The sequence below is a fragment of the Charadrius vociferus genome, unplaced genomic scaffold (genome assembly GCF_000708025.1).
Source record: "Charadrius vociferus isolate BGI_N301 unplaced genomic scaffold, ASM70802v2 scaffold502, whole genome shotgun sequence".
Lineage (NCBI taxonomy): Eukaryota > Metazoa > Chordata > Aves > Charadriiformes > Charadriidae > Charadrius > Charadrius vociferus.
The window spans coordinates 1,087,108-1,107,538 of NW_009647233.1; the positions used below are offsets into that span (position 1 = coordinate 1,087,108).

Consider the following 20,431-nt stretch of genomic DNA (forward strand, 5'->3'; position numbering starts at 1 on the left):
GGCGTTCCGTCGTCTCGGTCCCCCCCACCTCGGCCGCTTTACTGCGTGTCCGTCCCCGTCCCGTCCCCTCGTCCCCGTCCCGTCCCCTCGTCCCCGTCCCGTCCCCCCCAGCTACACCGCCCAGCTCTTCCCCCGGCTGCGGGTCCCCATTGACTCCGGCCCTCCCCAGCTCTGAGGCCCGTTGGTGTTACTCAGGAGCAGGTGGGCTGCCGCACAAGGGCGGTGTGTCTGATTTTCTCGGGGATGCAAGGGTTTCTTTTCCGTTGAGATCTCTGCCGTGTGGGTGTGTCCAAGAACTCGGTACGTTTTCTCCCCCAAGATCTTTACAGGACTTAGAGAGGCCTGACTGTGAAGCTCAGTCTTCTCCGTGCATATCAGAGCCTCAGCTCTGCCTTGTCACTCTTTAGCGCAACAGTCATAGTATAATTTTGCTCTCTGCCCGCGGGTGGCTGTTTAAAACTGGGTGCCTCACAAACTTTGGCTGTGTATGGACTTTGTTTGAGCTTTGCCTGTAAGGCACGTTTTCTTTCTGACAAGGGCTGGTGCACTCTCAGAGCAGTGAGAAGCCCTTGTCTGCTGTGGCTTCTGATATCCTCTAAGCTGTCTCCAGCACAGTTTGCTGTCAGGCAGGTGTAATCACTTAAAGGATGTCATAGATGAACACAATTTATGTGAAAGCGTCTTTCAGCAGTTGCCATCCTTGAGGCAGCTTGGACTCTGACTTGATGTGTGATGGGTAAAAGGCTGTTGTGCTTGACTATCTTGCTGGCACTACAATAAAAAATCAGTGATTCGGTGGCAGCATTAGTGCAGTTCCCTACTGTCTCACTAGTTACTGCACGTACTGTCTTCTTCAGTCTAGCATCAAAATCGGATCTTCCATAGAGCTACACTCTATGCACTCTAGAGCTGCACTCTATGGAAGAAGCCCACTTATTTGGGGGGCAGTTACGATATGGTCCCAGAGCATATACTGGAGATAGTTGGGTGAATTCCAGTTACGCTGGGAGCAGTGGGAGATGGAAAGCAGATTGTGTGAAGGCAGAGGAATTTTAAGGAGGCTGTGGGTTTTGGTCTTGGGCTTCCTATGTGTTGGTTGCTTGCTGGGCTATGTGAGGAGTTAGCTCCAGGTTGTCTGCAGGCTGTTGGGATTGGAGTAACGGCTCTGCTGTGGGTTCTCTCTTCAGCCAACACCAGTTATCCTGCTGCAGGAGGGGACGGACACCTCACAGGGGATCCCCCAGCTTGTCAGCAACATCAATGCCTGCCAGGTTATCGCAGAAGCTGTGCGCACTACCCTGGGACCTCGGGGCATGGACAAGCTCATTGTGGATGACCGGGGTAAGCACTGGGCAATGGCTTTCCACAGCCATGTAGAAGGTTCACTCGGAAATAATCTCCAAGTGCAGTGCATGCTGGCAGTGTGCATATTTACTCATACCTTCATATCAGTTAAAACCAGCATTTCCATATATGCAGACTTCAAATTCCTCACCCCATACTAATCTCGGCTCTCCCAATAGAGGTTCAGTTTCTGTCACAATGTTCAGTTTAACACCTTGACTCTGGGCTCCGCTGTTGATGAGAAGATAATTGTCAGACCTGCCTGAGGAACTACCTGTTTGCTGCCTGCTAGCCTGAGTTAAGGCAGCTGTGGTCTTTTGTGAGGTTACGTAGATCCAGGGTTAGTGGGACGAGATACGAGAAGGTCCATACCAGAAAGGAGAAATAGTATGTCTTGAACCTGGTCTTCAGGTATCCCTGACCATCTCTATTTATCTATTTTTTCAGTGAGGCTCATAATATGTGTGGAGCTACTCAGCACTTGTTGTGGCTGAGTGTGAGGTCAGTGGATGTTACTGGGTTGGGTGGGGTTTTTTTTTGTTTTTTTTTTTTTTTGTGTATGATTTAGGGATGAGACTCACCCCCCCCAAAAGACTTATGTGAAGTCACCAAACTAATATAGTGTTTGTTGTTCTTTTTATTGGTGTTACTGAAGGGTGGGGTTTAAGGTCTCTGGTTTTGCAAATAGGAATCGTAATAATTTTTATTGAATTGGATTTAAATTTACTTACTGACTACTATGATTTCTAGTCTCCTTCTTCCTGTGAGTTTCAGACTAGAATATCTTTTTGTCTGTCTGGGAAGGCTATTGAGGAGTAAGAGGGAAATTAATTTGAAGCTTCTATTAATTGCTGTGAAGAGTTGTTCTGCACTCAGACTAACTTAACTTAATCTGCTCCAAAATTGGACTAAAAAGATGCTGTTAATATGGAATGGAGGCACCTGCTGAGCAACCTTCTGTGAAACAGCTGTTCGGGGCGCCCCCTCTCTGTGGGAGTGACCCCTTCACTTTTCAGCCAATTTATAGTTGTGTATCTGGCTGTAGGAGTGTATTAATATCATGGTGATCACATCTTGAATCACATAAGAGGAAAAAAAGCAATTTGACTGAAGAAAAATGACTTTCAAGTGGCAATTTGGGATGAGAGCCTGTGGTTCTTCAGACAGGACAAAATTCACAATGGTGTAGGACCAGGACTTGTTTGGGAAGCACTGTAGCGTAATACTGGGTTGGGGCCATATTTGACCTGAAAGGTGAACTGGCTGGTCTGAAGTTACTGTTGTATTAACGTCTCTCTGATGAAAAGCTTCCTTGGGTGTTGGGGTGTCCTTTCAGAGTGACCAGGGCTTTACTTGTGGCAGTCAAGTTTGACTTCCTTTTCTACATCAATCCTAGGCAAAGCCACTATCTCTAACGATGGTGCCACCATCCTGAAGCTCCTTGATGTTGTCCATCCAGCTGCGAAGACATTAGTGGACATCGCCAAATCTCAAGATGCAGAGGTAGGAGGGTGGCCTGCCTGCACTCAGGAGCATAACGTGCAGCAGCAAGCTTGCTCCTGTTGGTGGTTGTGTGGACTTGGTGTTGCTGGGTGGGAATTGCTCACAGACTGCTGGCATTCATTCCGTTTTTTTTATTGATGCCTTTTTGTTTGTGATAACTTTCAAATCTCTTAGACTGTTTCAGCCAGAACTGATGGGTAGTTTAGAAATACCAAAGATAAAAAGTTCCCATTTCATGAACATAGGTAACTGGGAAATGAGACTTCGCCCTCAGATGGGATGTAGTCTGAACCCAACTCTTCTAAATCACTAAAGAATCCAGCTGCAAATCTGTGAGCAGAGAAAATTATGAAACCTGATTTCCTTTGGAAGCCCTTGCATGGTTTTGAAGCTGCTATCACAGCAGCTCTGCAGCGTATGGATGACACAGAGCGTTTCCTCTCTGTGCAGGTTGGTGATGGGACCACGTCCGTAACTCTACTCGCTGCTGAGTTCCTGAAACAAGTGAAGCCCTATGTGGAGGAAGGCCTCCATCCTCAAATCATCATCCGTGCCTTTCGCACAGCAACACAGTTGGTAAGGCAGCACTGCTTGTAGCTGAGGGAGGGCTTGGCTGCTACTGCAGACCCGAGGGGTGTATTGTATTGACGCTTCACCAGAGCACCTGGGGAGAGCAGTTCTGTCCCAGAGAGGAAAAATAACACGCTTCCAGGCAAAAGTCAGTAATGAATGGGCCTGGGGGTGACAGTAGTGATCTCACGATGTCTTACTGCAAACATCAGCTGCGTTTTCTGGTGTCAGTGAGCTGTTATTACCAGCTAGTACCTCTTGAGTGTTATTGCTTCCTTTGTTTTTCCTCCAAGGGAGAATAAGTGGGAAAATGCATTTCCCATTCTTCTGATCTCTGCTACTCCTTGGTAAACGTTACATGTCGTGAAGCACATCAGTCCCATTAACCCAAACCTTCTCTGGCAATTAACTCCCTCGATAGCCCTTTGATTCCCCACATCTCTGCTGAAAGCAGTGGAGCAGCTCTGAGCCTTTTCCTGATCCTCTTATGTTGGTGTGTTTCTTAGAATTACTGTGGTGGAAGGGTGGAATAGCTTAAATGCTTGAAACTTCAGTGATGCTGAAGTAGGGAATAAAAGGTAACTTAAAATACAACGAGGAGAGTTGGAGATCTGATCAGCTTGCGAGCATCAATCATTAATCCAGCTGTTGGCTTGTGTTTTGACAGGCTGTAAACAAGATCAAAGACATCGCTGTTGCAGTGAAGAAGGAAGATAAAGAGTAAGTTTGCCTTACAAATGACCTGGTTGTGCAGCTGGGCTCAGTTAGCTGGTGTGAGGATATTCTGACTTATGCTGTGGCTCTGGCTGAGGTCTCAAGGTTGCATGAAACAGCTGAGGCCCCACAGTGGGGTTATTCTTGAGCTTTCGGAGTTTCCTGCTCCTCTGGGGCAGATGCCGTGCTCTTACTTGGTCTGCAGTGAAGTATGTAGGCCAGTGTCTTTCTTCCAGTGCACATGGAGGAAGCTAGGTACCAAAATAAGCGGCCTGATTTCTTTTTTCCAATGGTGATGGAGACTTGCAGCTTTTCCTGTAATCAGTGGCAGTCTTAAATGCTTAGCGCTTCTCTGAAAATCAGATCACTTTTTAGCTGTTGAATACATGAAGTTAAATAGCTAATAGCAGTAAGGGAATGATCCCTTTACCTGAGTTGAGAATACTAGAGTTCATTTTCTCCCTGCATTTTAAGCTTTCGTCTGCTTGATCTGACATTACTAATACCTGCAGTAAAAGTTCAGGTTGAACTGTGTAACCATCTTAAATAAACTGGATTGAGTTGTATCCTTTCTACTGTACTGTGATGCAAAATAGTTCTTATGGTCAGTAGTAACTTGGGTAATAGAGCGTGCAAGTTGGGTCCCAATTTCCCTGGTGTCCACTGTATCATCCACGCTGTTATGACCTATATTACCTGAGTTAATACTTTAAAGAATGTGCCACCTTTAGAGGGTTTCAGAAACTTCTTACTGCCTTAGGATGAAGGAGAGGATGCTGAGCTGTGGTGTTTTGCGTAGGCCTGTGGTGTCTAAAAGCCAACCGACCTGGTCAGTGCTAGTCTGCTTGGGCTCTAAAAGGGAGAATCATACTTTGACAGTCTGGGCTTTGACATGTGTGCCCTGCTTTCCCTATTGACAGAACGGAGCTGATCTTTGCCGCTTTCAGAGTGGACTAATTAATTACACCGTGCACAATGTTCTTGTGAAAAGAATTGGCAAGTGAACAAGACCTTATTTTTTTCTTTCTTTCTTGCAGTGAGCAGAGAAGCCTCCTGGAGAAGTGTGCAGCCACAGCCCTGAGCTCTAAGCTGATCTCCCAGAGCAAGGAATTTTTCTCCAAGATGGTTGTAGATGCTGTCATGATGTTAGATGACTTGTTACAACTCAAAATGATTGGAATAAAGAAGGTGCAAGGAGGTGCTTTGGAAGTAAGTTCTGTCAGAGTCTGTCCTGAAAGGATAGGAGACAGTGATCACAGCTCCTTTGATGGGTTGACTGTAGCAGAAATGCAGCCTGGTTTGATGATGCCTGTTCAGGATTTAACAAAGTGAAACAAAGCTGTTGATGTGAGGAAAAATCTTACCGAATAGGTCTGGATTTGTTTTTTGTAGGAAGGGAGTGTTTTTTTTGAGCCAAATACACTCTTATTGTGGCCCTCTGCAGCAAGTGTTGTTACTGATGGAAATTCCACTTAAATGTCTGCAAATAATGATTTTTTTTTTTTTTTGTGCATGTGTGGGGGAAGTCTTTAATACTTCTGGAACCAAAAGCCATGCAGTCCCAGTTATGGTTGTATGCATGAGTGTCGGGCTGGGAAAAATGCAAGGAAAATGTTGTGAAGAAGCTGATCTAGTGGTGGACAGAGCAGATGGACTGTGTGGTTTGTACCACAGTGCTGGAATACCTGTCACGTATGGGATTGCACATGGGTGTGTGGTAGGGAGTTGCTGGTGTGTCTGTGCTGTGCTCTCTTCTGCCTGTATCCTGTGTAGGTTTAGCCTGTCGCTTGGGACCCTTCTGTGGTGTGCTTTACTTTTCATCAGTCTCTGAATTGTTATTCTGTGGCTGTTACTGTCCGTAAACACTCTGCATGAGTATTTTCGTTGAGAAGAGACATTATAATTACACCATTATCTTGCCCAGACAACTAATTCAGTGAATTAGGAACGTTTCAGCATCTGTTTTTGTGGTGTCTGGGCCTGCTGGTATTCTGAGGCTTGCAGAAATTTGTCCCCTGGGGAGTATGGTGTCTCCTGTTCTGACGCTCCCTACTCTATTGTTTGGCCCTTATATTCCACTGTCAGACTCCTTGGAGACCTGTATGAGGATGGGGCAAATAATTTAGCACACTACTTTTCAGGGTTGACTTGTGAGAGATCTTGGGTCATCTCACCCTGTCAGCTAGAGCAGAGAAAGTCTGTGCTTGTCTTAGCTTAGGAGGGATGGGGACCTTCTGGGCTTCAGTGGCTGGGCAGAGCTGGGCCTGCAGTGCTTGGTTAGATAAGAGATTTAGATGCTGATATCTCTCCCAGCCATGAAGTCAAGTTCACTTCAGGGGGCAGTGTTGGGCAGGGCAGTCCTGCTGCCAGACAATCCTGGAGGTGGTGATGGAGCTAGGAAAACCAAACCAGGGCAAAAAAACCCCAACCCTGGGTGTGGGGCTGTGGATGAGAATTATTCATCTTCAAAGGGTAGAAATGGGAAAGACATCAGAGAGAGAACAGATTCCACCATCCCTTGATCTTCAGATTGTGCATAGCATCTTTCGCTGTAGTGTCTTGAGGGGCAGAAAGGAAGTGATAGAAGCTGGTTTTGTGAACAGAGAGAAGAAAATATTTGCTGCTTATTTTCTCTAAAAGTGGGTTAATCAAAAGAGACATCTGTTGGTGTGTGCTTTGTAAATGAGGACTCTGAAAGCAGGGAGTCTCCTGTGGGAATTATTAACCCTGTTGAGAAAACCTTGGGAGGCTGAGCCTAACACAAATCCCTGTTTTCAAGGACTCTCAGCTGGTGGCCGGAGTTGCCTTTAAGAAGACATTCTCTTACGCTGGGTTTGAAATGCAGCCCAAGAAGTATCAGTCTCCCAAGATCGCCTTGCTGAATGTGGAGCTGGAGCTCAAAGCTGAGAAGGACAACGCTGAAGTCAGAGTAAACACTGTGGAGGTAAGAGCCGAAAGGGGAGCCTGTTCCTATTCCTTATGCCCGCAAGATGTGGTGGCTGCTTGAGAGCCAGTGGGATAAATGAGATTGCCTTCTGCACGTCCTTCTCCCCCTGAAAGTAGCTGAGTGGGTTATGCTGCCTCATTTGGGAGAAGGGTCTGGCAGACTCTGAATTACAGCAGGTTTAGCGCATTTTTCTGCTCATTCATTGTGCCTCAGCTATGCCATGATAAATCGTCAGCTGTGTGGTGGCTTCTTTATGCCTAACAAGTGGCCTTTCAGGGAACGCTTATCAAGCAGTGCTTTAAATGCTGGAAAAAGCCTCTGCCTATTTAAACAAACGAGATAGCCATTTGGACAGTAGTTCTCTTTCCATCTTGTTAAAATAACTTTATGAAACATGGTCATTCTCTGACACCTTCTTGGAAAGTATCACAATGTTGCATGCATTTGGTTCCTGCATAACTGTTCTACCTAAAGATCTCTTAAGTGCTTTTTTTTTGGGGTCTTGGCCCCAATGTTCTCACTAATTGTTTCCTTAATGTTCCCCGTTCTGCTGTGGTGAACACGATGGTCTTTGCTGTCGTAGTCGTCTGCTGTGTGAGGTGTTGCTGTGTGCTGTTGTAAGCTTTCCCAGCTGTCTGTGGCTGTATTTCACTGACAGCTAGAGCACAACGGGCTTGTGAAGTCTGGGCACGTTGGTACAGCATGAGGTTTCTCAGGATCTGTGTTTTTCCTCTGTGGTAGGTAATGTAAGTCTCTCTACCCCAACACCCGTGCACAGTTCTGTGAACACCTCTCAGACATCAATATAATCCCTTCTTCCTCCTTGTGCTCGCTCTCTTTTGAGCTGTTGCTGCGTCTCTGTCAGTTCATCCAGCTTTATCGACTCAGTTTTGCTGCTGGAAGCATTTTAACAGACATGGCTCTTTGTCATAAAATGGAGTGACCTAAAATCACCTATGAGTCTTGGAAAGCAGTTGTCTGCTGGGGCTGCACAGAGCAGCGTCGCTGCTGCCTTTGTTTGAGATGAGCTCTCCCTTTGCAGGCACTGTGGGTTGGCGTTTGCAACCCTTTGTAATGTGAATGCTTGTCCCTTTCTCTCTCGTCCCTGCTAGGATTACCAGGCCATCGTGGATGCTGAGTGGAACATCTTGTATGACAAACTAGACAAAATTCACAAGTCGGGAGCCAAAGTTGTCCTGTCCAAACTTCCTATCGGTGATGTGGCTACTCAGTACTTTGCAGATAGAGACATGTTTTGTGCCGGCCGTGTCCCAGAAGAAGATCTCAAGCGAACTATGATGGTGAGCTGCCTTGCTTCAGAATAAATACTTTAGATTTAGTCTTAACAGTGCCAGGCTGGTCATTCCCAAAACAGGGCAGCAATCAGTGACTGAACACACTTACAAAGATTTAAAATTAAAATCGCATAGTTTTTGCCAGTGTGGTTATTATGTAAAGTTGCCATATACTGACAAAACTGTTCCTTGATGGAATGAACAATCGCACACTAATTACATCTGCACTGCTTTTTTGTTTTTCTGATATTGTTATATATTATGGTCTCTACATTGCATCGGTAGAGGTTTATTTTCCCTAGTTCTTGCTTGTTCCATTGTCAGTGTTTTTTTCCTAAGTTTTCTTTATGTAGCTGCTGGACTCTAGAGCCTGTGAGTCAGCGCTTCAAAGAAGCGTAATCTTACTTTGCTGTCGAGGATTATTTCTAATGTTGGTAGCCTGCCTCGATGCATGAGATGGGAGGAAAGTAGAAGGTTTTTTTCCTGAATCTGGCCTGCAGGGTGGTTTTGCATCAGCTACAAGGCTGGGCTGTCTCTGAAGAGCGGGGACCTGCTGGGCAAATTTATCTTGTTTGTCAGTGTTGGTAATGCTGCACTTTATCTCCTTTCTGTGCAGGCCTGCGGCGGTTCCATTCAGACTAGTGTCAATGCCCTATCGGATGATGTTCTGGGCAGATGTGAACTCTTTGAGGAGACACAGATTGGAGGAGAGAGGTAAATACACCAGCTGTGAACCTGTAGTCCTGTGTAAGCACTCTAAGATCAGTTTGAAAGGTTAGGGTCTAAGCGTTGGCAGGTTTGAGCGTCTCTCAAGGTGATGGTGTAAAAACAACATAGCGTTATTGCTGCTTTTTATGAGGCTGACGGGAAGGGGGCAGGAGTAAGCTGTCATCTAAATCATAGCTCCTTTATATGCTTTTAAAAATACATATGTATTCCATGATGCCTTGTAGAAAGCATAGTGGTATTCTTTCATTCGTAACTTAAAAGCAGCACATTTTGGGGTTGATTGTCACACTCAAATCTGGTATCCCACAGTGACCGTTCACTATCAGTGCATATGAAGTCTGGTACTATATAATGAGGTTCTTCCCATTGCTAGAGGAGAAATCCTCTTCGGGGCTGCCCGCTAACATCTGCTGTGTTCCTGCCAAGTGAAAATGAGAGCACTGGTTTAGCGCAAAGCCTTAGCAACAGGAAGAGAGTGGATTTTCCTGGGTCAGCTTGAATTTCACTTGCGTGTTGCCTGGCTCTGCTCCTTCTTAGCTCAAGATCTGATAGGGGCACTGCTTAGGGTGAAACAGCTTCAGCCATGCAGCTGGCTTGTAAAGAACTTCTCTGTCGGCATACTGCTGTATCTGTGCAAAGCCTGTTCAGCAGCAGCACTTCTTCTCCATCACTTTAACCCTTCTTGCGTTGTATCGTTGGCAGGTATAACTTCTTCACAGGCTGCCCGAAGGCAAAGACTTGCACGATAATCCTTCGAGGAGGTGCAGAGCAGTTCATGGAAGAGACGGAACGGTCCCTGCATGATGCCATCATGATAGTCAGGAGAGCAATCAAGGTAAGGACTAGTGGAGATACCTCCCCGCTGGATTGGCATTGGGGTTGTTGGTCAGACCTGGCACAGCTGTAACTCCTTCTAGAAACCTTTTCACACACCAGCATTTGGCTGAGGTCTCTTGGGAGAGATCGTGAGCTCTCAGGCAGTTGAGTATAGCGTGCAGACGGGTAGCATCTGATTGATTAACTCAACTGCTGTTCCTTGGCCAAAGCAGCGTTGTCTCCACAGCGTTGCCAACTGCTTTTCAAGCACGCATGGTTTTTGCCTTCTCTTTAGTACAGTTGTAACTTGTACTTGTGGGGTTGTGGTGTGTTCTATAAACACCTCCATCCGAAAGGCAACACAGTCTTCTGGTGCGTCAGGTAGATTTGAATGGCAGGACTGATTTCATGTGCATGTCAGTGCCCGTTAACGCCACTTGGTCCCTCTCTTGGTGACCAGTCTAAAGGGGTAACTGTCCCCTGGTTGTGAAGGTCGGCTGAAAGCACCAAGAGAGAAGTCTGAGGTGTGTGTGGATGTGTGCTCTGCTTGTGGAGTTGCTGGTCCTGTGTGATAGGTGCTGCCTAACTGCGGGTGTTTCTGGGTTATGCATAATAAGGTGTTAATGTGACGTTTTCTGGTTAAAAACAGCTTTGAGGCTGAGTGCCCTGCGGGGATGGGAAGAAACATGTTAAGATTTTTGGAACTGTTTTGCTTTTAGAAAGAATATCCTGATCTCCCTATTGAAGCAAATAGGGAGGGGAAAAAATAGCAGAACTTGGCTGCGAAGTGCTACTGCAAATACTGTAAATTTTAAATGCTTTACAGAAGTTAGGGAAACTTGCCCAGCACAAGGAGACTGTGGTCTGCCATTTCTCCCCTGCTACAGTGTCTCCAAACCACTCCTTTATCTTGTGCACAGCAGGAAAGAACTGCTGGTAGCTGTCACTAGAGTTTCTTGGCCTGTTTCTGAAGCTTCCAGCAAAGCTGGCAGGCGCTCTCAGGGATGTCAGCGGCCTAGGCTATAGATTCCTCTGGGCCTGGCATGTCTGCATCATCCTGATGTGCAACACTTGCAGGAAAGGAGGCTTTCCAGCTCTCCTCCTTCTTGGAACCAGAGTGAGAGTTTCCCCTCCTCTTTCAGAACGACTCGGTTGTTGCCGGTGGTGGTGCCATAGAGATGGAGCTTTCCAAATACCTTCGGGACTATTCCAGGACCATTCCAGGCAAGCAGCAGCTGCTGATAGGTGCTTATGCTAAAGCCCTCGAGATCATTCCCCGCCAACTCTGCGACAACGCTGGCTTTGATGCCACCAACATACTGAACAAGCTCCGAGCCAAGCACGCACAGGTAGGTGCCCACCTTTGAACCGAGGGCTATTAGAGAGAACCAGTAGTGTGTGTGATTCCTTTCTTATTTTTCTTGAGCCTGATGGATCCGGTGTAACTCAGCTAAGCCCATGTTAGGCTTGCGTCCTCTTTGATTAAATGCAGTGTTTTGTTCTCAGATCAAGTGTGGGCTTGGTGCAGGTTTCTATAAAAGGAAATGAGCTGTTTTCCCTTTGATCACAGCTGTTAAGTGACTTCTAGAGCTGGGAGTTCTGATTTGCTTTTTAAAAATACATCATTTGTCAGGAGGGAGGCTTCTATATTAAATATTAAAGTCATTGGAATATAGAAGTTGGCCGAGCTGTGAGTTTTCCAGAGGACCTGCAGCCTGAAGGTCCTGACTGCTTGCGATTGTTTTAGATCTTGTGGCGCATATGCATGCATGTGCACACAGTCCTACTTCAGGCAGTTGGAGATTGCCCCTTGCCTTCTCTTGGAAGCAGGTGCTGCTTTGTGGGGTCACTCCCACCTGATGATGATTGTGGGATTTGGAGGAATTCCCCAAAATGAGCAGCTGTATCCTGCACTGCAATAACTGGGGCTGTGGGTAGGGGAGTGAGACAGCAGTGGAGTGGAAGTCAGACCTGTAAGGCTTCTACAGCTCCTTTCTGAAAAGGAGCACACCTACTCTTCTATGAAGGCTTTGCTAGCACTGTTTGCTGACAACAAAGGCTTTTTTTTTTTCCTCCTTTGTTTCCCTCAAATGTTCTTCCTTCATAGAGCAAGGGCCAGTCACTGCCTCTCCCTGAACATTTGCATGTGTCTGCTTCCCAGTGCACTGGCCCTGAAGTCCGAATTAGCCTAATGATGACTCGTTTCCCTGTCCTCTCTCCCACCAGGGAGGTATGTGGTACGGCGTGGATGTGAACAACGAGGACATCGCTGATAACTTCGAGGCCTGCGTGTGGGAGCCGGCCATTGTGCGCATCAATGCGCTGACAGCAGCCTCTGAGGCTGCCTGCCTCATCGTCTCTGTGGACGAAACCATCAAGAACCCCCGTTCCACCGTGGACGCTGCGCCCAGTGGACGGGGCCGGGGGCGTGGTAGACCCCACAACCACTGAGACCCTGCTCCCCTCTGGCATTGTGATGGGGGCTGGCGCTCTCCTCCAATGTGCAAAGTGAAAAAGAATTGATTTCTAGCTTAATTAATGGGCCGTTTACCAGATGGTCATTTTGAGGGCTCACAGGCAACCACTGGCCTTGTTTAATTAGAGTCAAATCTTGGCCTCGGCAGCAGCAACCTCCGGTGAGGTGCCCTGCCCCAACATTTCCTACACAGCACTGATCCCCTTAGGCTCGCCATGTCCGTCTGCTTGGAATTCACGCTGAGCGGAGCCCTGTTCAATGCTGGCAGGTAGTGCAGCGAGTGTGGGGTTTGTTTGTATTTATACTCTTTTTTTTTTCTTTTTTTTTTTTTTTTTCCCCCTCCTTGTTTCTGCTGGGGGTTTTCAACCCAGGCTCAAAACCAATAAAGGATGACTTTGTTTCAGTGGCAAGTTGGGCTGTTCCTCTGGTTTCTGCTGCTTGCTTCGTTCTGCAGGGTGGTAGCTGGTTAGAGTTAAAAGGTTAACCTGTCAAACTTTTTTGCCCCGTTTAAAAGCAGGCACTGTGCTGGGAAGCCGGATTGACTCCTAGTGCACCCCAGTTCCCTGTGCTTCCAAGACAGATGGCGTCTGTGCATGTTAGCTCTCTTGGAGCTCTCTGCTATTGCTCAGTGACATTTCTACTTGCTTTTGCTTAATGGACCATTTACGTCTTGCCTCTTGCTTCATGGGAAGTGGTTCAAGGGCAGCGGCTGTGTCTGACATGTCCAGCCCTGGTGACGGGGAGGGGATGCGTGGGGCTGGTGGTGCTTCAGGGATGGATCCTAGCATTTGGGGTGTCTCTGGCAGGAAAATTCTCTTGAGGAATGTGGGGAGACTTGGGTCTGGTAGCTTGAAAGTGTTAATGGAAGACGGCAGAAATTTGGTATCTCTCTGGTATCGGCCTTTTGAGATCTCATTTAATTAGGCAAGTTGATGGTCTGTTACACCATAAAATGCGTTACTTCTGCCCTGTTCACAAAGTGCTGCCATGCAACAGCCAGTACGAGCCCCATTGGAGGCATTAAGGCATCTGGTGCATCCCTTAACATGACCCTCGTGGCCATTCCTATCGGCTGAAGCGTGATTGGCAGCACGTGAGTGGTTGTGCTGAAAAGCAAGCACAGTCGCTGGTTTTGTGTAAAACCCTCTTGGCCTTTCTTAGCGGTGGCATTTAAACCCTCGTGGCCATTCCTGTCGGCTGAAGCGTGATTGGCAGCATGTGAGTTGTTCTGCTGAAAAGCAAGCGCAGTTGCAGGTTTCATGTAAAACCCTCCTGGCATTTCTTAGCAGTGGCATTTAAACATGAACGTTTCCAAGAGGCAGCGCACCAGCTCTGCAGCCAGGGAAGGGTCAAAGTGGGACTAGTGGGGGCAATGGTTTGCCCATTGCAGCTGGCAAGTCCGTGGGGCTGAGGGTGTTTCCCCTCCAGCAGCAGGGACCTGGAGGAACGTGTTTCCTCCTGCCTGTCTCATGGATGGCAGTGTGGTCGCATCGGCCTGTGCCCTGGGAAGTTGGGTTTCCAGCTCCTCCTGTGATACTCCAACCTGTAACACTGATCGTGAACTGTGGGGTTGTAATCTGGGAACTGGGAATCTTCCACCTGCCTGGGCTCTCTTCCCCTCCAAAAATTAATCTCCCTTTTCCTATTCCCCCCCTCAGACTGTTCAGAAATCTTCCCCGCCCCAGCAGAGAACTGCCATAAAAATGTTCAAACTCAACATTTCCTTCTACGGTTGTTTAAGATCAGCCCCCTCCATTGCCAATGGAGGTGGGGACTCTGCCCCAGGGTGGGGTGTGAGTCCTCCAGATGCCGCTGGGCTCTCCAGCACCATCTTGTGCTGCCAAATGTGCAGCTGAGGTTGGGGGGAGGCTGCACCCCCCATGTTGTCCCTGTACCCTGCTTTGTCTCTGTACCCCATGGCGCTGAGCCGGTGGAAACCATGGGCCCTAAAACAGCTGTGCCTACAGGGAGAGGGAGGTAGGAGGAGGGATGCTTCCAAACAGCAACTGGTCTCACTGGTTTGGTGCTCGAGCTGCCCAGTGCTGGCCCGGGTTCAACATAGCCCCCAGGAGAGTGAAAACCCCGCCTCAATCTCAAGGGTCTTTATTCAACACTGAATCATAAAATAAATCTTTACACACTTTTTTTTTTTTTGTAATTCTTTAAATACACATTGTTTACACTCGGCAAAGTTTCAAAGCAACAACATCAAAGTGCGTCTACAGGTGATAGTACCAACCAAAGTGCTAAAACCACGGTCTCCTGCGGCCCACGGGCAGCAGCCGCCCGCTCTCCCCGGCTGTCGTTGGACCCTGCTGCCGCCAAAACCACCCGGAGCCTCCTCCTGACATCCCCCTTCTCCATCTCGGGCTGCACCCCAATCTCGGCTGCACCCTCATCCCTGCCTCTTCCCCCCCTCCCTACTCCAGGGCAACATCCTCTGGCAGATTTAGCATCGAGGACCCGGTTTAGCATCGAAGGACCATGGGGTAGGGGGAAGAAGGGTCGTTTGGTTCTCCAGACACTGGCACATCGCTGCGAAAGACTAAAATAGACCTATATTTATATAGATTTAAAAAAATAACTCAGGAGGCAAACTTGCTACCTTTTGGGAGGGAGGAGGTCACTGTACAGGGCCCCTCGGAAATCGCTCACCAGGGGCTGAACTTGCACCGCCGTGAAGTGCGTTAGGGAAATGATTGCAATTCCTGTATATGTATATATATTTTCTTTTTTTTCCTCCCCGGGGGGAGCTCGTCCCTCTGATTATCTCTTAGCAAGTGTGCGTTACCGCGCTCGCTTCCCAAATGCTGTCCTGCCCTCCCGCACCATTGCACCCGCTTGTCCCCGGCCCCAGCCCGCCTCACCTCCCACCCCTCCCCCGGGCTCAATCCCGAGGCTGGATTAGAAAAATCCCATTTTTCCCTGCTTTCAGGCAGTTTTCCCTCCCCTCCTTGCTGCTGCACACGGGGGAAGGATTTGCAGCAGCTTTTCCTTGGGGCAGGAGGGACAGTTTCACCCATCGTGGGGGGTTATTTTCCCTCCCACCGATAGGGAAAGTTGTGCGTCGCCACCACTCACCTTTGCAACAACACCCTGTGATGCTTCGGTTGCAACAAACCATCTCCGGTTGCTAAAATCTCCCTGCTCCCTCTTTTTTTTTTTTTTTTTCCTTTTTTTTTTTGAAGTATTTTGTTGTTTGGCACCGATTCCCAAATGCTTTCATTCCACCCGGACCTGCAGGTTTTCAACCCAAAACGATGAGCTGAAGCGATGCACCCGCTCCTGGGGTGGGCTCCTCTAAGAGCCGAGAGAAAATACCATTCAACTGCTTTAAAAGCCTTTATCAACACTTTTCATGGGGTTTTTTTTGTGTTCTGTTTTAGCCAAATTCAGAGCTTTTTGAAGGATCCAGACAAGCTGTCCACCGCTCAGCTGTGGCTGTGCCTTGGGTGGCAGCTGAGACCATGACACATGGAGAGAGGTGGGAATTTATTTTTTGGGTTTTTTGCCTTCTTTGCTTGATAAAGAGGTTGAAAAACCTCCTCAGACAGAGCCAACCTGGGAGGGCTGTCCCTCTTTTCCTAGACATTTTATGACCTTGGACCCCCCCAAACTGGGGGCACAGGGATGAAGTCAGGAGGAGGCAGCTGGTCCCCGGAACATCCCTGACTTCTGGGGGACTCAGCAATGGATGACGAGCAAAATCCAACACACAAGGGAGACAGAAAACCATGGATTTGGGATAAATTTGACCCCCAAGCTGGCTTTGCTGGTGGTGTTCCTCTTGAGATCCCTGACCGGCACCCAAATTCAAGAGAAGAGGAATGTCGCGAGCGTTGGCCACAGGGAAACTTTGGGCAAACTCACTAGAAAAGGAATAAATCCCCCCCCAAACTGGTCCTGTGGGAACCAAGCCTGGGCAGGAACCAGCAGCACCATCCCTCCAGCCCCTGCCAGATCTGGCCATCACCATGACTCCACACAAAAGCTGCTCACCGCTGATGCTCCACCTGGGACAGGCAGCTGTGCCCTGGCTTTTGCTGGGGATTGTCATCGCAGAGCCCCTCTGGGGCTTCTCTAAGGTCTTGTATGGGGTTGTGCTCACACTGCAGCTGTCCCTTCCCTATCGGCACCTGAATACGCTGCGTGATTTCAAGGCTTTCCCAGGGAATTTGGTATTTCTGTGCATCTCCATCATTTCCAGAGGAAATGGGATTGAAACCCCGTGGCCCATGTGGTGAATCCTACGGCCGCGGGCAGTGCTGGCCCAGCATCCCGTAGGGATGGGGGTGGGCAATGGGGGTTTGTGGGAGAGCCAACAGGGCCACGTACCGGCGGGATGGAGAGGGAAATCAGCAGGGAAACCGTCAATATGACATTTCAGCGGAAGAAATACAGAGCCGTTAATGAGCTCGTTGCCATTAACAACCTGGGCAATTAGGAGCTACCAGGAGGGCCAGGGAGACACAGGACTCTCATTACCACTAAGCCTGCGCCAGCCACCCTTATCCTCAGCCGAGGAGGAGGAGGAGGAAGGGACTCATCCAAGCCCAGGCAACAATCAAAATGGGGAAAATCCCCTACTATCCATCTTCCAGTCCTTGAATATGCTCAAGGTCTTGTGTCATCGCAGGATTTTTTTAAGAAACGTGGTTTTGCTAAGCCAGAAGTGGACTTTTTGGGAATGCCCCAAGGGGAGGCAGATGGTTTGGTCTGGTCTCGGCAATACACTGAAGCACCAAATTTGGGTGAGGTTTTTCTGCCTCAACTTACAAAACCTCTGCGGCAGCGGGGGGTTGGGGATGTCACACACCTACCCATGCTCCACACCACCATGGCCACCAGCAGACACGGCCACCGATGGCACCAGCAGCCGCGCTGGTCTCACTGGCGAGCCTAGAAGGCTTCTCCAAGAGTCCTCAACATCTCCCCATGCTTTCCGTCACCCTGTCTTCGCCTTCCCCATGACCCGGAGGAGCCGGGCAAGGGGCTGGGCGTGGGCTAGCAGCAAACCTGGAGCAGCCACCTTCAGTCTTCGGACACGACTCTCCAACAGGATAGTCTTTAAGCATAGAGTGTATAAACATGCTGAGTATATAATTTTCCTTTAAAATCTTTTTTTTTTTTCTTTCTCCTTCTTTTCTTTATAGAAATAAATACTTACTTTGTTTTATTTTTAAGGGCATTTCGCAAGTCTCTGCACCGTTTCGAACGGTGACATTTCCACTGGGACCACGCTCGTGGGATGGCGTCTGGGTGGTCCCCGGGGGTTTTTAGCTTTGCTGGGTGTTTTTTTTTGCTGGTCGGGCCGTCCCTTGCTCCTCTTGCCCGGGGAGTATGTGTGTCCCAGCATCCCCAGGATGGAGGTAAACCCACAGCGGGCATGGCAGGGAGCTCGTCCCTGGTGCCGGGGAGTTCATCCAATGCTGCCCATGGGGGCATGGTGGGACATGGTAGTTTCTCGCAGGCATTTTTTGGGGGCTCCCACAATTTGTGCATACCGGGAACAGCCTTCTCCTGGAAAGCTGCAGTCAGCAGGGGAACGGAGGTGCTTCAAATGGGGGGTTATGGCCAAAAACCCCTACCCTGTTTCAGAGGAGACAGTGTAGACAGGACGAGGGGTGGATGAAATGGTCTCCTGAGGTGCTTTTTGGGGTTGGAGACCCAGAAGCTGCCTTCAGCCCACCACCAGCTTCAGTGATTTGGAAGAGATTTCATTTTCTGTCGGGGTCCCCTGGGCTTGTCGGCAGGCTGGGAGCCCCTGGCTGAGGTCTGCAGCTCTTGTGATGTGGATGAGGAAGGTGGTACCAGGATGGGTCTTCAGCCTTCTCCCTCCCAGGGGGATGTTCCATGGCAGCCCATCACCCCAGGAGGGCTGGAGGAAGGGGAGATACCACAGGAAGGGCTGTCTCCTCACAGCCATGCAGGCCAACAGACAGTGAAACCTCCAATGATGGCCCAGAGGAGAGGACAAACTTGCAAAATCTGCTTTCCCCAGTTGGCTCCTCTTAGCTTAGTGTGTTGGGTCCAAGCATGCCTGGTTGGGGCTCAGGGCGGCATTGGGCTGTGGTTAAGGCCAGTGTGCCCCTGCTGCTGGCAGTGCTGTGATGGGTGTCCCCCATGGTGTGGGCACCTCCCAGCACCTTCTCCCCAGGGTGGAGGATGGGGACACCTGACCCTGCCAGATGCCTTTCAAAAGCCTTTTCCTTTGGAAAAAGAAGGGTATTTTGGGGGTGATGACTTCCTTGCAGGCAGAAGACAGCCAGAAGAAAAAAGCAGAATCAGAAAAAACAGCCGTGGCCATAGACAAGGGATCTACCAGGGCAGTTGGGTTGGTGCTTTCACCGGCAGCTTTGGATTTCAGGAAAATTTGGCCAGGGTTTCTCTTTCAGGTTGCTTGGGAAGGCGATGGGATGGCAAATGTGGGTGTCCCTTGCCAGTCCCTCTCTCCACACAGGACAACTTGCTCTGGAGGGAGTCTGAGCAGATGGTGGATGTTGGTGGGGACAGAAGCGTGACCTGTGTTTCCTGGTGGACAAGGATTTTGGAGATGGTTTATTGCCTTGGCAGGAGGGTTTGGGTGGAGAGGAGGTGAGGCTGGAGACGTCTGGAAGAGCAACCATCTCTTCTGGCATCCTCTAGCTTCTACAGCCCCCGAGATGCAGCTCTGCCATCCGGGCTTGTGCTGTTGTGGCTGCTGGTTTCTGGGCAGTATTCTCCCAGGTTTGGGTGCCCCTCTGTTAAACAAATGAAATGAAAACAAGCTGAAACCCTTCAGAAATACTGGGCACTGTTTCCTCTGGAGGAACGGCACCTTCTCACCCTATCTCTACTAGCCCACACAGAGCATGGGGATAGTCCAGCTGTGATGCAGTGGCGCCGAGCCCAGCGCTCTGCAAAGAGCCCACGGGGATGGACTGGGCCATCCTTAGTTCCCACACCATCAGATGGCCAAAAAAAAAAAACAACCCAGAAAGAGAGTTCAAAGAAAAAGGCATTCCCCAAACAAGGATCCTTGGCAACGAGCAGCCGCAGGGGGTTCGAAGCCATCTTCCCTCCTGGGAAAGAGCATAGCCCTGCCTCTTTGGGCAGCCAAAAAATTTCCTTAAGTAGCACCTTCTCGCCTGCGAGCTGGCCCGGGGGATGAGCACCGGCTGCCAGTCACTAAGGCCTGCAAGAGTTTGTGTTTTTTGTGCATGGGCCGGCATCTCCGTGTTCCAGGTCTGGCAACGGATGAGCGGCAGATGTTGGGTTTGGTTTCACAGGGCCTCTGGCTGCGCCAGGCTGAAGAGGGAATGTGCTTTGTGTTCCCTGAAGGTCTAACAGCCTCCTTCCACTTTGATGTGTAAAATCTTGGAGAAGCCGGGTCTCTTCCTCAGGGCCTGGAAGAGGGGCAGAGAGCACGGTCAGCGCAGGACCTGGCAGTCTTGCTGACCCACAGGTTGAGCAAGAGAGAGGAGGAGACATCTTGAATCCTCACCATGGGAAGGGGTCCAGCCTGGTCCCACTGCATCCCACAGGGATTTGGCTTCCTTGCAGGACTGACTCAACACCTCTTTATCCCATGCCCTTGAACCTAGCTCTGGATTTGGTTTCTGCTTAGTTAAAAACACTGTTTCCAGAGGACAGTAGTAGTTTGGGGCAGGAGATATCAACATGCAGGAGCAGCTGGGATTTGCAAAGCGCAGTGGTTGGTGGCCACACAAGGAAAGCCTTTCTGAAATGGCTCTTCTCTGAAGGTGACCCCCAGCCTGGGGGTGGACATGGGTCTGTCTCGCTGCCCGCTGTTGTTCCCACACCAGGGCCTGGCAGTGAAGCAGGAACCATATGAGCCATCTGACCCCATCCGACTGCACTGGTGGGCCTCTGTCCCAAGTCCTGCCTTCCTGCATCTCATGGTAGTTTCGCCTTATGCCCCCATGGGAGCCCAACCCATTGCAGGATGAAGTCAACCAGAGGATGAAGTGAAATGGAGGCACCTATTTCCCTCCTTGGACGTGGATGGAGATGTCAGCCTTGGAGACACTGAAGAGA

General features: G+C 49.2%; 3 protein-coding genes across 3 annotated transcripts in view; 1 reads left to right on the plus strand and 2 right to left on the minus strand.

The window, feature by feature from the left end:
• Positions 1-1,315, minus strand: part of PRADC1 (protease-associated domain containing 1) — a 5,475-nt gene extending 4,160 nt beyond the window's left edge. Inside the window, exon 1 of the mRNA XM_009879858.1 lies at positions 1,298-1,315. Coding sequence (XP_009878160.1) covers positions 1,298-1,315 — 18 coding nt within the window. The remainder of the gene's footprint in view (positions 1-1,297) is intronic.
• Positions 1,194-12,669, plus strand: CCT7 (chaperonin containing TCP1, subunit 7 (eta)). The gene is made up of 11 exons (XM_009879847.1): positions 1,194-1,341; positions 2,741-2,847; positions 3,298-3,423; positions 4,085-4,137; positions 5,169-5,340; positions 6,911-7,075; positions 8,191-8,379; positions 8,990-9,087; positions 9,805-9,937; positions 11,061-11,267; positions 12,145-12,669. The coding sequence occupies exons 1-11, from the start codon at positions 1,314-1,316 to the stop codon at positions 12,367-12,369; spliced, it is 1,503 nt and encodes a 500-aa protein (XP_009878149.1). The 5' UTR covers positions 1,194-1,313; the 3' UTR covers positions 12,370-12,669.
• A 7,047-nt stretch (positions 12,670-19,716) lies between these two features.
• The window catches only part of FBXO41 (F-box protein 41), an 11,850-nt gene continuing 11,135 nt past the window's right edge, over positions 19,717-20,431 (minus strand). The window contains exon 12 of the mRNA XM_009879859.1: positions 19,717-19,779. Coding sequence (XP_009878161.1) covers positions 19,717-19,779 — 63 coding nt within the window. The remainder of the gene's footprint in view (positions 19,780-20,431) is intronic.

Bases quoted from the DNA above. Each gene is read 5' to 3' on its own strand.
- CCT7 (XM_009879847.1), top strand. From the start codon at position 1,314: ATGGACAAGCTCATTGTGGATGACCGGG. The intron at 3,424-4,084 runs GTAAGGCAGCAC...GTGTTTTGACAG, and splicing joins TTCGCACAGCAACACAGTTG to GCTGTAAACAAGATCAAAGA. The intron at 8,380-8,989 runs GTGAGCTGCCTT...CTTTCTGTGCAG, and splicing joins ATCTCAAGCGAACTATGATG to GCCTGCGGCGGTTCCATTCA.